The following is a 15,606-nucleotide window of genomic DNA, read 5'->3' as shown; positions in this document are numbered from 1 at the left end:
TTTCAAATACATAACATCTCTTGTTATTTATTCATTGCTTTAATTCCTAGCCCTTTACTTTCCCGTTCTCAATTTAAAAAATATTCAGAAAAATCCTAATCAGTAATTTGCATCTTGTGTCAACTCTTTGGGAAACGACCCGGGATTTTACTCCCGGTTATTTATTCTTAATTGTGACACAATTTAAATTGATAGTGAAAATTTTGTCAGTTAAGACTGTACTTGCAATGCTAATTTTTATCAGAAATTCTTAACTGCCATTTTTCCACCAATCAATTTTTAGCGCCGTTGCCGGAGAATTGCATATGTGTGCTAAATTGTTGGTTGGTGTAAATATATTTATATTTACATAATTACAATTTTTCTTTTATTTGTGTGTTTTTTCGTTTATTAGTAATACTTATTATTTATTTTTTCTTAGAATGTTTCTTTTATTGAATGACACGTTCATTACCGGATCTGAGTCTAGCCACATTTGATCCTGAAATTGCAAAAACCATTTCACATATTAGGCGAGCTCGGCGTCGGTGAAGGAGTTTCTGCCAATTCACCAACCTTACCCGAGGTCGAGTCTGAAGCGTCATTTGAAGAAGAAACTAACTCCTCTCCTACTCTGTCCAATGACATTTCTTCTGTTGATTTAGGTGCAGATACTATGGCAGCTCCTAGAAGAATTACTCTGAAGGAAGCGGGAGCTTCGGATTTTACACTTCAACCATATCAAGCGCGTCATCCGAATTTGACTGTTGATTTTGAACTGAAAACCGCTTTGATCAATCTACTGCCTAAATTCCATGGTTTACCTACTCAAGAGCCTATCAAACACCTTAGAGACTTTCAAATAGCTTGTTCAACTACTAGGCGACATGGTGCAGATGAGTGCTGTTTAGTTATATGCCTTCCTATTTTCTCTAGAGGAAAAGGCAAAGGAGTGGTTCTACACTCAACCTGAAGCTGTTGTTACGAATTGAGATTTGCTTAGAAGGAAATTCTTGGACAAGTTCTTTCCACCGGAGGTCACAAATAGATTAAGGAAGGAAATCTCCTACACCATTCAAGGTGAATCAAAGACTCTCTATGAGTATTGGGAACGCTTTAGGAATCCCCTGGACTCGTGCCCCTATCACATGATTGACCAGTTGGTGTTAATTAGCTACTTCTGCCAAGGCATGAAGCCTCGAGACAAGACCCTTTTGGATGCTGCGAGTAATGACTTTCTGACAAAGTACAAGATGGCGACAGAAGCGTGGCAACTGATCACCGATCTAGCTGAGTCTACCCAACATGCAAGGCAAAAGAATAATCATCCCAAGGCCATTGCGGAAGTTTCTTCTAGTAGTGAGACCGCTGCTCTCACCAAGACTTTGGGAGAGATGACCAATATACTCAAGCAACTCCAACTCGATCAGCAACAACCTCCACCTCCTCTATAACAACACTGTCAACAATTAGTCCCTCAGAAAGTATGTGAAATCTGCGGTTGTTATTCTCACTATACTGATAAATGTCCACAACTCCAAGAGGACAACACCTTAGCGGCTACCAATGCTTATTACAACCGTCTGAATCAAGGGTACTATCAACAAGGCGATAACTACAATCAAGGTGATAACTACAATCAAGGTTGGCAAGACAATCCCAACCAAGGATGAAGAGACAATCCCAACCAAGGATGGCGAGACAACAACAAACAAAGAGACAGAGACAATGGTGAAAATCAAATGTAGAATAACAAATACCAACAAAACAGCTATCCACAAAACCCTCCGTACCAACAGCAAAACCAAGGCCAAAGATACCAACCATCTCACCAAAGGCAAGTTCAAGCACCTCAACTCAATCAACCACAAGTCCCACAAATCACCTACCCTCTTTCTTCCTCCAACCAAGATGAAACACTCCGTTCAATTCTTCAAAGACAAAAAGAGCTTCAAACTTCACTTACCTCTAGCCTCACCGGTCTTACCTCCACTCTACAAGCTCTTATATTCCGTATGGACCCACCCTCTACCTCCAACACTCAACATTCAAGCTCTAGTGCACCTCTCTCAACCGTTATCCAACCCCAAGGGTGGAATCAATGCCATCACTTAGAGGTCTGGAACTACATTACAAAAGAGGAGTCCCAAGGAGCCAAGCTCAAGAGAAGACGTTCAAGATGAAGAAGTTGTTGAGGTAGAAGATGTTGAAGAAGAGGATGAGACACAACAGGCGGTTGAAAAAGAAGTTGCTCAACCAAGGGATGGAGTATCTAAGGAAGACAATGTTAAGAAAGAAGCCATTCCCATTCCTTTTCCACACCTTGCTAGGAGGACTAAAAAGCAAGTGGAGCTAGATCCCAAGATGGTAGAGATCTTCAAAAAGGTTGAGGTAACTATTCCACTTTTTGATGCTATTCGCTAGGTTCCTAAGTATGCTAAGTTTCTAAAGGATTTGTGCATGAATAAGGAAAAGATCCAGGATTTAGAAACTATTCCTTTGGGTAGCTCGATTTCTGCTTTGATGGGTGCTATACCGGAGAAATGTGGTGATCCCGGTCCGTGTATGGTTACATGCACTATAAGTGGTGTATAGTTTGTGGATTGTGTGTGTGACTTAGGTGATTGTGTTAGTATTATGCCATTATCTGTTTATGATGCTTTGAAGCTTCCACGGTTGAGAAGGTTGATAGCCCGATTTGTTTTGGCAGATAAGAGCATAATCTCAGTGGTTGGCATTGCAAAAGACGTTTTGGTGAGCATTAAGGGGTTGACCTTTCCTATTGACATGACCTAGAACAATACCTTGCTTCACCATAAAATGATATTTTTCAAAATTAAGTACAAGGTTTGAACTAGCACATCTCTTTAATACTCTAGCAAGATTATCCAAACAAAGGTCAAAGGAATCACCATAGACACTAAAGTCATCCATAAATACTTCCATACAATGCTCAAGAAGATCCGAGAAGATACTCATCATGCACCTTTGAAACGTAGCCGGCGCATTACATAAACCAAAAGGCATTCTTTTATATGCGTACGTTCCAAATGGGCAAGTAAAAGTTGTTTTCTCATTATCTTCTGGAACAATATGGATCTGAAAATAACCAGTATAACCATCTAGAAAACAATAGTGCAATTTACTTGACAGGCGATCAAGCATTTGATCGATAAAAGGTAGTGGATAGTGATCCTTGCGAGTGGCCAGGTTCAAGCGCTTGTAGTCAATGCACACTCTCCAGAAATTCTACACCCTTGTAGCCATGAGTTCCACATTCTCAGTCTTCACTATTGTGACTCCAGACTTCTTCGGAATCACTTGTACTAGACTAACCCATTCACTATCCGAGATTGGATAGATAATGTTAGCTTCAAGCAGTCGGGTCACTTCCTTCTTCACAACTTCCAAAATAGTGGGGTTCAACCGCCTTTAAGGTTGATGGATAGGCTTAACTCCCTCCTCTAGAAAAATGTGGTGCTCACAGACTTGAGGGCTTATACCTACTATGTCTGTCAAACTCCACCTAATAGCTCTCTTGTTTCTTCTCAATATATTAAGAAGACGTTCCTCTTGTTGGGAAGTAAGCTCCTTTGCAGCAATAATCACTGGGAGCTTTTGATTGTCTTCAAGATAAACATACTTGAGGTAACGGAGAAGGGACTTCAACTCCATGTTCAGCTCATGGCTTGGCACTTTATCATCCGGAACCACTGGAGGTGGCAAGGTGTCTTCAGTATATTCAGAGGGCTTCCCCACACTTGCACCTTGAATCATGTTCTTCTCAACAACTGCCTTTTGGTGAACTTCAGCCACAGTCTCATCAATAATATCATACTGAAAGATGGAGTGGTCTTCCAATGGGTGCTTCATAGCCTCATCAATGTTGAAGCTTACTGCTCTTCCATCTATCTCAAAGGAATATGTACCCGAGAAGACATCCAATTTAAACTGAGAAGTCTTGAAAAATGGCATTCCAAGCAAGATGGATGATGGTCTTCTTGAATCATTAGAGGACATCTCAAGAATGTAGAAATCAATAGGAAAGGCCAACCCCTTAATGCTCACCAAAACGTCTTCTGCAATGCCAACCACTGAGATTATGCTCTTATCTGCCAAAACATATTGGGTTGCCGACCTTCTCAATCGTGGAAGCTTCAAAGCATCATAAACAAATAATGGCATAATACTTACTCATGCACCTAAGTCACACATGCAATCCACAAACTGTACACCACCTATAGTGCACGTAACCATACACAGACCAAGATCACCACATTTCTCCAATATAGCACCCATCAAAGTAGAAATTGAGCTACCCAAAGGAATAGTTTCTAAATCCTGGATCTTTTCCTTATTCATGCACAAATAATTTAGAAACTAGCATACTTAAGAACTTGGCGAATAGCATCAAAAAGTGGAATAGTTATCTCAGCCTTTTTGAAGATCTCCACTATCTTGGAATTTAGCTCCACTTGTTTTTTAGTCCTCCTAGCAAGGTGTAGAAAAAGAATGGAAATGGCTTCTTTTAGAACATTGTCTTCCTTAGATACTTCATCCCCTGGTTGAACAACTTCTTCTTCAACCGCCTCTTGTGTCTCATCCTCTTCTTCAACATCTTCTATCTTAACAACTTCATCTTAAACGTCTTCTCTTGAGCTTGCCTCCTCGGGACTCCTCTCTTGCAATGTAGTTCCAGACCTCAAAGTAATGGCATTGATTCCACCCTTAGAATTGGGTAAAGGTTGAGAGAAAAGTACACTAGAGCTTGAAGGTTGAGTGTTAGAGGTAAAGGACGGGTCCATACGGGATATAAGAGCTTGTAGAATGGAGGTAAGACCGGTGAGACTAGAGGTAAGTGAAGTTTGAAACTCTTTTTGTCCTTGAAGAATAGAACGGAGTGTTTCATCTTGGTTGGAGGAAGAAGGAGGGTAGGTGATTTATGAGACTTTAGTTGATTGAGTTGAGGTGCTGGAGCTTGCCTTTGGTGATGTGGTTGGTATCTTTAGCCTTGATTTTACTGTTGGTACGGAGGATTTTATTGATACCTGTTTTGTTGGTAGTTATTATTCCACCTTTGATTTCCACCATTGTCTCTGCCTCCTTGGTTGTAGTTGTCTCGCTATCCTTAGTTGGGATTGTCTCTCCATCCTTGGTTGTAGTTACCACCTTGATTGTACTTACCGCCTTGTTGATAGTACCCTTGATTTGGACGGTTGCAATAAGTATTGGTAGCCGCCAAGATGTTGTCCTCTTGGAGTTGTGAACATTCATCAGTACAATGAGAATAGCAAGCGCAGATTACACATACTCTCTGAGGGACTAACTGTTGATAGTGTTGTTGTGGAAGAGGTGGAGGTTGTTGTTGATTGAGTTAGAGTTGCCTGAGTATATTGGTCATCTCTCCCAAAGTCTTGGTAAGAGCAGCGGTCTCACTACTAGAAGAAACTTTCACAATGGCCTTGGGATGATTATTCCTTTGCCTTGCATGTTGGGTAAACTCAGCTAGATCGGTGATCAGTTGCCTCACTTCTGTCGCCGTAGGTTGTTGTTGAAGAGGTGAAGGTTGTTGTTGATTGAGTTAGAGTTGCTTGAGTATATTGGTCATCTCTTCCAAAGTCTTGGTGAGAGCAACGGTCTCACTACTAAAAGAAACTTTCACAATGGCCTTGAGATGATTATTCCTTTGCCTTGCATATTGGGTAAACTCAGCTAGATCGGTAATCAGTTGCCTCGCTTCTGTCGTCGTCTTGTACTTTGTCAGAGATTCATTACTCGCAACATCTAAAAGGGTCTTGTCAAGGGTCTTGTCTCGAGGCTTCATGCCTTGGCAGAACTAGCTAATTAATACCAACTGGTCAATCATGTGATAGGGGCACGAGTCCAGGAAATTCCTAAAGCGTTTTGAATACTCATAGAGAGTTTCTGATTTACCTTGAATGATGCAAGAGATTTCCTTCCTCAATCTATCTATGACCTCCGATGGAAAAAACTTGTCCACGAATTCCCTTCTAAGCAAATCTCAATTCGTAATAACAGCTTCAGGTTGAGTGTATAACCACTCCTTTGCCTTTTCCTCTAGAAAAAATGGGAAGGCATATAACCAAACAGCAGTCTCAATCGCACCATGCCGCCTTGTAGTTGAACAAGCTATTTGAAAGTCTCTAAGGTGCTTGATAGGTTCTTGAGCAGGTAAACTATAGAATTTAGGCAGTAGATTGATCAATGCGATCCTCAGTTCAAAATCAGCAGTCAAATTCGGATGACGCGCTTGATATGGTTGAAGTGTAAAATCCGGAGCTCCCGCTTCCTTCAGAATAATTGTTCTAGGAGCTGCCATAGTATCTGCACCTAAATCAACAGAAGAAACGTTAATGGACTGAGTAAGAGATGAGTTAGTTTTGAATTCAAATGACGCTTCAGACTCAACCTCGGGTAAGGTTCGTGAATTGGAAGAAACCCCTTCACCAGCATCAGAGGCTAACCAACGCCAAGCTCGCCTAATATGTGAAATGATTTTTTCAATTTCAGGATCAAATGCGGCTAGGCTCGGATCTGGTAATGAACGTGTCATTCAATAAAAGAAACATTCTAAGAAAAAAATAAATAATAAATATTACTAATAAACGAAAAAACACACAAATAAAAGAAAAATTGTAATTATGTAAATATAAATATATTTACACCAATCAATAATTTAACACACATGTAATTCCCCGGCAACGGCGCCAAAAATTGATGGGGTGACGCGTACGCATGGGATCGGCTATGCGCCTAGCACCCCACTAACGCGGTCCTGGGACAGTCATCATGATACAAATAGAGGCCATTCGAAAGGAGCAAAGAAAATTGGACCTAGGAACCTAAAGGACTCGATGGAATCAGCAGAGCCCAAGAAAAGGGTAAGGAAGCCACCCTTATAACGAGAGACTACCACATGTGAAGAGATTGCGTAGTAGGGAAATAATTCAGTATGCAGCACGAGAAGAAGTTTGTTACATTAGTTAGGATTGTGAGTTGATTAAATAGAGTCAAATGCGTAGAAATGAGGAATGCATGATGTACACTCGGTAATTGAGAAGAGTCAATTCCCTACTCGAAAGGGAATCATTCTGCTACCCATATACTGATTCATTCTTCATATTCTTACACTTACATATTCTGCAACTCTTCTTACTATTGCTATCCTTTTGCCTGTGATCGTTATACTTTGTTGATAGCATAGTTGTAAGAACCAAACCAGTGATCAAACTGGTCAGGTTACTGATTTATTGATTTATTGATTCAACCGATAAATTATTAGTTAAACCGGTAAAACCAGTTACACGTAAATAAAAAATATAAAATACTAAAAATAGTAAAAAACTTAAAAAATTCAAAATACATATCTTCAGTTCTTCATCAACATTTTAAAAACAACAAAGTTTCAAATTCTAAAGATAACTAATACAAAAATAGACATGAAATTAGTTAGTACTACTACTCCCTAAATTCCTTACTCCCTATTCCCTATTCAGCAAGACAGCAACCTTAAATTCACAGAACAAGCAGATTCATACTAAACAGATTACTTCAACATCACCTATTTCAACAAGCAGCTATTTCAACTACAGAAATTTCACCTATTCATATCAGAAATTTCAACAAACAGCTTCAAAAAGATTCAATAACATTAAATTCCCTATTCAACAACCTTAAATTTCCTATTTCAACAAACAGATTCATACTAAAATTCATAATTTCAACAAGCATATTCAAGAAGCATTAGAAGAAAAGAACAAAATAATACAGCTTCATAATTTCAACAAGTATTAGAAGAACAGAACAGAACAACATATTCATACTAAGATTCATAATTTCAATTTTCAACAAGCATTAGAAGAAGAGCACCAAACAGTAAAGAACATAATAGCACAGAGCATTAGTGACAAAGCAAAGGACGAAGACGACAGAGACCACTTTACTGTCCGAGAGAGTAGACGACGGAGACGAAGATGACGACACAGATCGGCGAAGAAGACGACGACGAAGCCGCGGTTCCGTTCTGTTCCTTGAGAGTTTAGAATAGGTGTCGCGGTGAGGTCTTCTACGTTGAGATGAAGACACAAACCGGCGGGCAGCGGTGGCATGGTGAGTGACAGAGTGAGGTGAGGGGAAGGGTTAGCCGTTGTGTTTAGGGGGATTAGGGTTGGGGAAACATGGATGGGGGTATTGGCGTTTGGTTCGAGTCTGTTTTCTTTTTTTTTTTTGAAAAACCAAAACGACGTCGTTTTGGCAAGTAAATTAAAAAAAAAAGCTTTCAAACCAACCGGGTGAACAAAAATCGCCGATTCTCCATTTTTCATCAGAATCGGCCGATTCAACATGGTTCTCTATGATTCTGTTCCTTGTTCGGTCTTATTGATCAACCGGACCGGTCAAAGGTCTGGTTCACCGATTTTCCAATTGAACCGGCCAGTCCGGTCCAGTTCTTACAACTATGGTTGAGAGTTATTGTAATAAGCTCTGCAGATCGAATATGGTCAAAATTTCGATCTGATCCGCACTAAAATCATCAGATCGGATCTAACATCCGCAATTTTTATATTCGGATCCGATCCAATCCACCTATTTTCGGATCGGATCGGATTTCGAATGTATCCAGTTAAAAATTAAAAATATTCCTAAAAATTCAAAAATAAAAAAAAAAGTTCAAACAAAACCAACCGAAAATTAAGAAAAAGATTCCAAAAATTCAAAAATTAAGAAAAGTATATATAATTCAAATAAAACCATACCAAAAAATAAGGAAAACATCCCAAAAATTCAAAAATTAAGAAAAACAAAAAAATTTAAATAAAAGTATATAGAATCATATCAAAAATAAAAAAAAATCAAACAAATTCTCTTCCTCCATACCAAGAAACAAAACCATAATTCAAACAATAGTATAGAAGATTGAAGTTCTAGTAGTACCAAGAAAATTTAATCTAACCTAATAGTTTCTAAATTTAAAAGAAAAAAAATAACCATCCTGAACCAAAACAAAAGAATAAGGAAAAACCAAAATCCAAACGAAGAAGCAGCAACAGAAACCAGTGCACTGGAACAAAGACGATGAACACTGGAATAAAAGAAGCAGCCAAAACAGTTTTAGAATCTAGAACAGTGATACTAGAACACTGGAATAAACCTTGAGGAATACTAGAACAAAGACGATGAACAGAGGTCAGGAAGAGATCGGTGAAATGGAGGAAGCGAGCGATAGGAAGCAAGGAGCGTGACCGAGGAAGAGACGAGAGCAACGAGGAAGAGGAGTGCGACCGAGGAACGTCAATGGCGAGCAACCTCCGGTGTGGCGCCACAGGGCATGAACGAGAATGATGGCAGTGTTGGGTGACGGCGAGACAGTGACTTGAAGGGTTTGTTATCTATATATATTATTTATTTATTTATTTATTTATTGCGGATATGATCTGCGGGTATTTATCTCAAGTCCGCTATCCGATCTTTCAAGCTTCAGTATGCGGATCGGATCGGATCCGATGGCTCTACAGATGGAACTTATCCGCAATTTTCGGATCGGATCAAGATAAAATACTGCAGATATGCGAATCAAATCCGATCCATGTTCACCCTAGCTCTACCACATTATGTTGATAAAAAAAATGGCTCGGCAATATGTTAAACCAATTGGTATACTACAAAAATGAGACTTCACAAGTTTAGGTCCTTGAAAACAGAACAAAAAACGGGTAGAATATTGCCCTGCTCTGCTGCTACTTACAATGTTAAAACAATTTGCAACATAGAATGCAAACTAGGGTTCTTGTATGGTTACCAATAATTGCCCGAATATAACTTACCACTATAACAAGAAAACTTGTTAGAAGATTTCTAAAGGACCTTAGTATTCTTGTCAACTTGCAACCTTTGCAACCTTTCTGTTCTCAATTTGGCCTGTTAATGGGCACTGCATCTCTGTCCAACTTACTGGAACCATACATGCCCCTAAATAAAAAACAAAGTAAGTATAACAAGGCACACACGGATTTCATAAATCATAAGGCATTACATCAATATAATATACAGAAACAAGTAGTCACATACTCCATTCACATAAACTAAAGAGAACCAGAAACAAATGAGGACAACCAAGTAGCTTAAACCCCATAAAATGAGTACAAACTCACCAGCAATGCTTTCTGCAGAAACAACACCAAGTTCATTCTTTGCAGTTGAAAGAAAGTATGCACGTGAATCCCCAAGCGAAAGCTGATTTGCAATTAAGTAGATATTCAATTAAGAACCAATTGATTCAAGGGAAATTCGGAATTTAAGATAATCAAACCTCTTACCACAAGAGCCTTAACAATGTCACCAGGATGGAAAGAGAGATGCATATCTACTTTATCAATTTCAGTTGCTCTAACATCTTGCTGCCTGTCAAAACAAGAACTATGAATACTTGACGTTTTCATACACCGATACACAAAACATGATTATTGGAGCTCATCAGTCCAAACATGACATGCATGACAAAGAGATGGTTATAAACATAAAATGTTAATAAACCAAAAGGTGGAGCTGTGTAAGCATATGACATTCATTCCAACAACCGTTCCTCCAACTCACTTGTTCGTTTTCTTTCATGTAATTGCAAAAGTACCTCCAAAGTCAGACTTCAAATTAGAAAATAGAGGAAAAAGAAGAAATGCAATCCGGTATTCCACTTCAGAATGGTACTTCAATAAACCAAAGGTTCTAGAAACATAATAGAAAATTGTTTCAAAAAAAAATCCATGTATGCATTTTTAATGTAAGGTACGTAAAAATTGGCAACTAGTAGATCAGCTGAGTGCCAACTCGCAAACCCAAAAGAATAGCATGACTATCATCCACTTGTTTGTTTATTTATTTATTTTTCAGAAAAAAGACAGTATCATACTGATGAATGAGCAATCAATTAAGCATTACATTGACCTTTACTTGATGTCAAGTAAAGGTCACCTAAATCCAGGCTCCTCATCTTACAGCCAACCAAAGCCAACAATACAAATAGTAACCAAATGGAGGTCTGAGTGCTAGGGCAGCCTATCTACATTACAACGAAGACACGTACGTGCCGTATATAGATAGAGAATAAAAGATGAGGAGTTTATGGGAAACGTTGCTTCAATGTAAGCTGCCTGACAGTTCACAAAGTAAAATAAATTCCGAGGTAGCCACCCAATCAAAACTCATTCTTTTGGATGATCCTTTAAAATAGTGGTTTGAAAAGTAGTTATTTTGCTAATGTTGCAATTTGTAAATACTTCTAAATTGTGATGCTATCGTTTTGGGAAACAAATTAGAATAGTTGCATGGGGCGTACCTTATGATGCCGGTAAATTTTTCCCGAACCGACTTTGGACCAACGCACATAATATCAGCTGATGCCGTCTTAGCCATCACTTCAGTTATCTATAATGCCCCAAATAAAGTGCCAAGTCAATCATGATAAACATTTTAATAATTACTAAAAACAAAACGTAAAGGAAGAGTTGCCAAAAAAAATTGTCCAATTTGATTTACAACATAAAACATCCGTCTTTTGAATGACCATTTATACCATCAATGTAAAGTAGTTACTTTTGGCAATACATAATTAGATGCATGACTTCTTTACGCTAACTGTGCAAGAAAACTAGTTTCCTCACAATTATACCAAACATCCATAAAAACGATGTATCGAAATTAAATTCAAATATGAGTAATACCAAGTCAGGTGACAGTCAATTAAAGTTTCCCAATGCATATAAGCAGGTATATGGCATAATATATAATCAAATGGCAACATGAACTTTAAATATTAATAATGAAACTACACCAAAATATTAGAGAAGAATACTTTAGCTGTAGATTACCCGTGCAATGACAATAGAGCCAGGCTGGGGAACAGGCCCATGGGACTTGTGACCTGTTACTTCAACTGTTGGTCGCTGAAAATTAACAAGAGTTTAATTAACCTTTGGAAAATTAACGAACAGAAGCAGTTAAATTGGGGAAAAGAAAAAACCCTAGACCTGGTCAGAGGAATCAGGGGAGGGAGATAAGGTGCGGCGGAAACCGGTGAGGGAGGCGTAAACGGTTTCGTTGTGAAGCGCAGCGTATGCGCCTCTCCCTGGTTTGATGTCAGAGACTCTCCCAAGAACTTCGCCCGGTGTCACCATCACCGCCTCTTGTTGCTTTTCATCTTCTTCCATCGCCATTACCATTGCCACTCTCGGTCGCTTTTAGTCTCAGCTGCTTGCCAATATTTCAAACCAACCTGTCGCAGTTTAGAAAATTTTACACACTACGTTAATAAGTGGACCATTTTGGAAGGCCCGGCCCAGTTATGCTTATGGAATCTTTTTGGGCTCAATTGTTTATCTAAATTCAGTATTTATTCACGAGTTAACTACCCATATCAGTATCCAAAACATTCAGGCCCATCCTAAAGGATGGTTCAAAAAAATAACTCCTAAATAATTTAAAAATACAACAAAAATAATCAATATATATGAGCATTTTAGTTGGGGGCCACTGCTAGCTGATCCATGAGCATTTTAAGTACTTTTCTTAGGCATTTCTTGTAGAAAATTTATGATTTTTGCTTGGTAATTATATGATTTTTAAGGCTATTCTATTAGTACTTTAATTTTTTTGGTTTCATGATTCTTGTAGGGAAGTTCATTTATCAGAAACCCTAATACTAAACATTTCATTTCTACACTCCATGTTTCTCTTTTTTCCCTTTCCCTTAACATACTTTCTAGATCTCTCAATCCCCAATCTACTCATTTGTATGCTACTTTGAGGCGCATTGTGGTTTTATTAATTTCAGCAAAGATTCGGATGAGTTTGACAGAATTTGTGCAGAAGAAAAAGGAACAAAGTGAATGTTATTAACCCTGACCTCCTCTCATTCCAACGAGCATAACTTGAACTATAGAAGTCCAATTGACGCAATTCTAGTAGCATTAGAAAGCCAACTTTCAGATCTTTTCAACAATATATAATGGTCTATGATTACTCTCTAGATTCATGGCACTAAACGCCATAAAAGTGGTGCTAAATGCCAAACCGCATCCCACTCACCATTCCATGCAGGAGTCTCAGTGCCAAATGCCAAAAACTGGTGCTAAACACCAGACGGGCATGAAGAAGTGTGCGAATTGCATAAAAAGTGGCATTTAGCGCCACCAAACTAGCGCTAAATATAACACCCTGCCACACAGAGCCTTACGCTTAAGTCGTAAAGTAGAGGTGGCGAGGTATTACGACATCTAAATATGTACATAATATAGTTGAAAGAATTCATATCTTGGAGCCTTGGAGAATAAGCTAAACAAAAGCAAAAATAGAAAATCGTATCACACTCGCATGGATAATCGTAAAACAGATAGCTAAGATCAAAAGAAGGCTAAAAACATAATATACAGATCGGAGTTTTAAAATACAGATATCAAGTTCCAAACTCGACCTGCAAAGTTAAGGCCAGCCAGAGTATATATGTAATTACATATATATATATATATATATATACAACCCAAAATATAACTCAAACTATAGAATAAACACCTGTTTTTTCAAGTCAACTTCTAAAAGGGACAAAATACAAAATATACATGCAGATATTCTCTATATATATACATGTACATATACATAACCTAAAACAAAATATAATAGCTCAAAAGACTGCTATTCGCTTGTAAGGAGGGTTTCCAGACGCTCAATGAGGTGCCTTTCGACCTACATCTAAAAAAACAAGATAAACATGTATGGAATGAGAACCGAGAGTTCTTAGCATGGTAAAAGTGGCCGCGTAGTTAATATAACAGGTCCCGAAAAAGCCAGAGGCATTCCTAGAACTTCGACACTCAGATTAATCTTAAAATTTATTCTAAACCCATAATATCGGTAATCTAACTAAAGAATTCCAACCCTATTCTAACTCTGCACCTTTTGTCAACTCTAAACTTCCAAATCACCGAGGGACAACCCTCCTTCACTCCTCCACCAAGAGAGGGTCTCTCAAAAGCATACACATACAATTCAAGCAAGAAAAATATAGATAGAGGTGCAATTACAGCAAGTAGAAAAAGTAACAGATAAGCAGAGTTAAGCAAACCAAAACAATACACACTCAAGCAAAATATACAAATGCACATGATGTATGCCTGTTCTATGGCCGATGAGTCTCATTTGTCGGTTATAAAGCCAAACCCGACATACCCGGTAGCTAATATTGGACAGAACACCAAACACGGAGTAAGTGAGACAACGCCGCAACCCTTGCATCTTACTCGCGTACCCGGAACAGGGGATAACTTCACCCTTGCCTCTTACCCAAGTGATGTTACAGTTCTCAACCCAGAGCAAGTGACGATAGAACTCAACCCTTGCATCTTACCCGGAGTCTCGAACTCTTATCTGGAACAAGTGACCAACGCTACTACCTCTTTCCCGGCTTTCTCAACATATACCCAAAGCGAGTGGACAATGTCACCGCCTTTTACCTGCACATATCTCATTATCATTATAATTCATTCATATTCATTCAACAATTAGACTTAAAAATCAATTCTCATCATCCTTAATTCCTTATTATCATACTTCCCATTTTGTTAATCAACAATTCATCCTCAAAACACAATTCATTCTTTTCTAAATAAAGCAAACTTAAAACGTAATCTTTTTCTCAATAACTCAAAATCCAATTATAAAATCCTTAAAAAATCCAAATCTTTATAAATAACTACTTCAAATGAAGTCTCCTATTTTCATAAAAATTTTGGCAGCATCTCCTCTAAAACTTAGACTTTTGCCACCCCTCAAGGATCCTAACTACCAAACCAAACACCTCTCGGTCATTCAAATCATTTTCAATATCAAATTATTCCAAATCAAATCTATTCCAATATTAAATATTTTCCAAAAACCAACCAACTTCAATAGCAAACTGTTTACAAAATTGAATCACACATCACATACCATATACACAATCCATCAATAATTCATTCAGTTCATTCCTATCTTAAGGCCTTCTAGCCTAGGTCTTCACGTGACATTAAACATTAACTATGAGAAACCAAAACTATACCTTGGCCGATTCTACCTAAACTTAGAACACCTCAAAAACCTCTCCTTTCACAATCTCCAAGCTTTCAAACGTCAATTCCTCAAGCTTAATCACCTGGATTTCGTTCCAAACTACCTAATTGAACTTCAAATCAATAAGAACACAATCTAATTTACACAATATCACTATAATTATCATAGGTTCATTAAATTAGAAATTCATCAAGAAATATAAGTTTCTTACCTTTCCCACAGCTCAAATGAACAAGACTCAACAATTTCTGCTAGCTAATTCAATCCTAAAACATCAAAATTACAAAATCCTCAATTCTAAACCCCATATATATTCAAAACTGAAGAGAATTATGAGTAAGTTTTGTAGAGAATTACGAGATGAATGCGTTGCTGCTGACGGCTCGTCAATCAGAGCTCTGGATTGAAAGTTATGGATGGCAGAAGTTTATGGTGAATAGCATCTCGGTTTCCCTCAAATCACCACTCTCTCTCTTTTCCTCTCTATGCAATCTGAATTGCTGAGAGTGG

The 15,606-nt window shown here is 38.2% G+C and overlaps 1 protein-coding gene across 1 annotated transcript; it reads right to left on the bottom strand.

The window, feature by feature from the left end:
* On the bottom strand, positions 9,636-12,294 carry LOC107619044 (exosome complex component CSL4). Its single transcript, XM_016321255.2, has 6 exons — positions 12,024-12,294; positions 11,865-11,939; positions 11,333-11,421; positions 10,317-10,401; positions 10,152-10,233; positions 9,636-9,969 (listed from the first exon to the last, which is right to left on the bottom strand). The coding sequence occupies exons 1-6, from the start codon at positions 12,213-12,215 to the stop codon at positions 9,878-9,880; spliced, it is 615 nt and encodes a 204-aa protein (XP_016176741.1). The 5' UTR covers positions 12,216-12,294; the 3' UTR covers positions 9,636-9,877.

This window comes from Arachis ipaensis, chromosome B09, assembly GCF_000816755.2.
Source record: "Arachis ipaensis cultivar K30076 chromosome B09, Araip1.1, whole genome shotgun sequence".
In the NCBI taxonomy this organism is placed as follows: domain Eukaryota; kingdom Viridiplantae; phylum Streptophyta; class Magnoliopsida; order Fabales; family Fabaceae; genus Arachis; species Arachis ipaensis.
The sequence above is the reverse complement of the archived record's forward strand: the minus strand, read 5'-3'. Positions and strand labels throughout refer to the sequence as shown.

Coding starts and splice junctions, on each gene's coding strand:
- LOC107619044 (XM_016321255.2), bottom strand. CDS start 12,215: ATGGTAATGGCGATGGAAGAAGATGAAAAGCAACAAGAGGCGGTGATG. Junction 11,940..12,023: donor CCCCTGATTCCTCTGACCAG/GTCTAGGGTTTT, acceptor GTTAATTTTCAG/CGACCAACAGTTGAAGTAAC. Junction 10,234..10,316: donor ACATTGTTAAGGCTCTTGTG/GTAAGAGGTTTG, acceptor ATTGCAAATCAG/CTTTCGCTTGGGGATTCACG.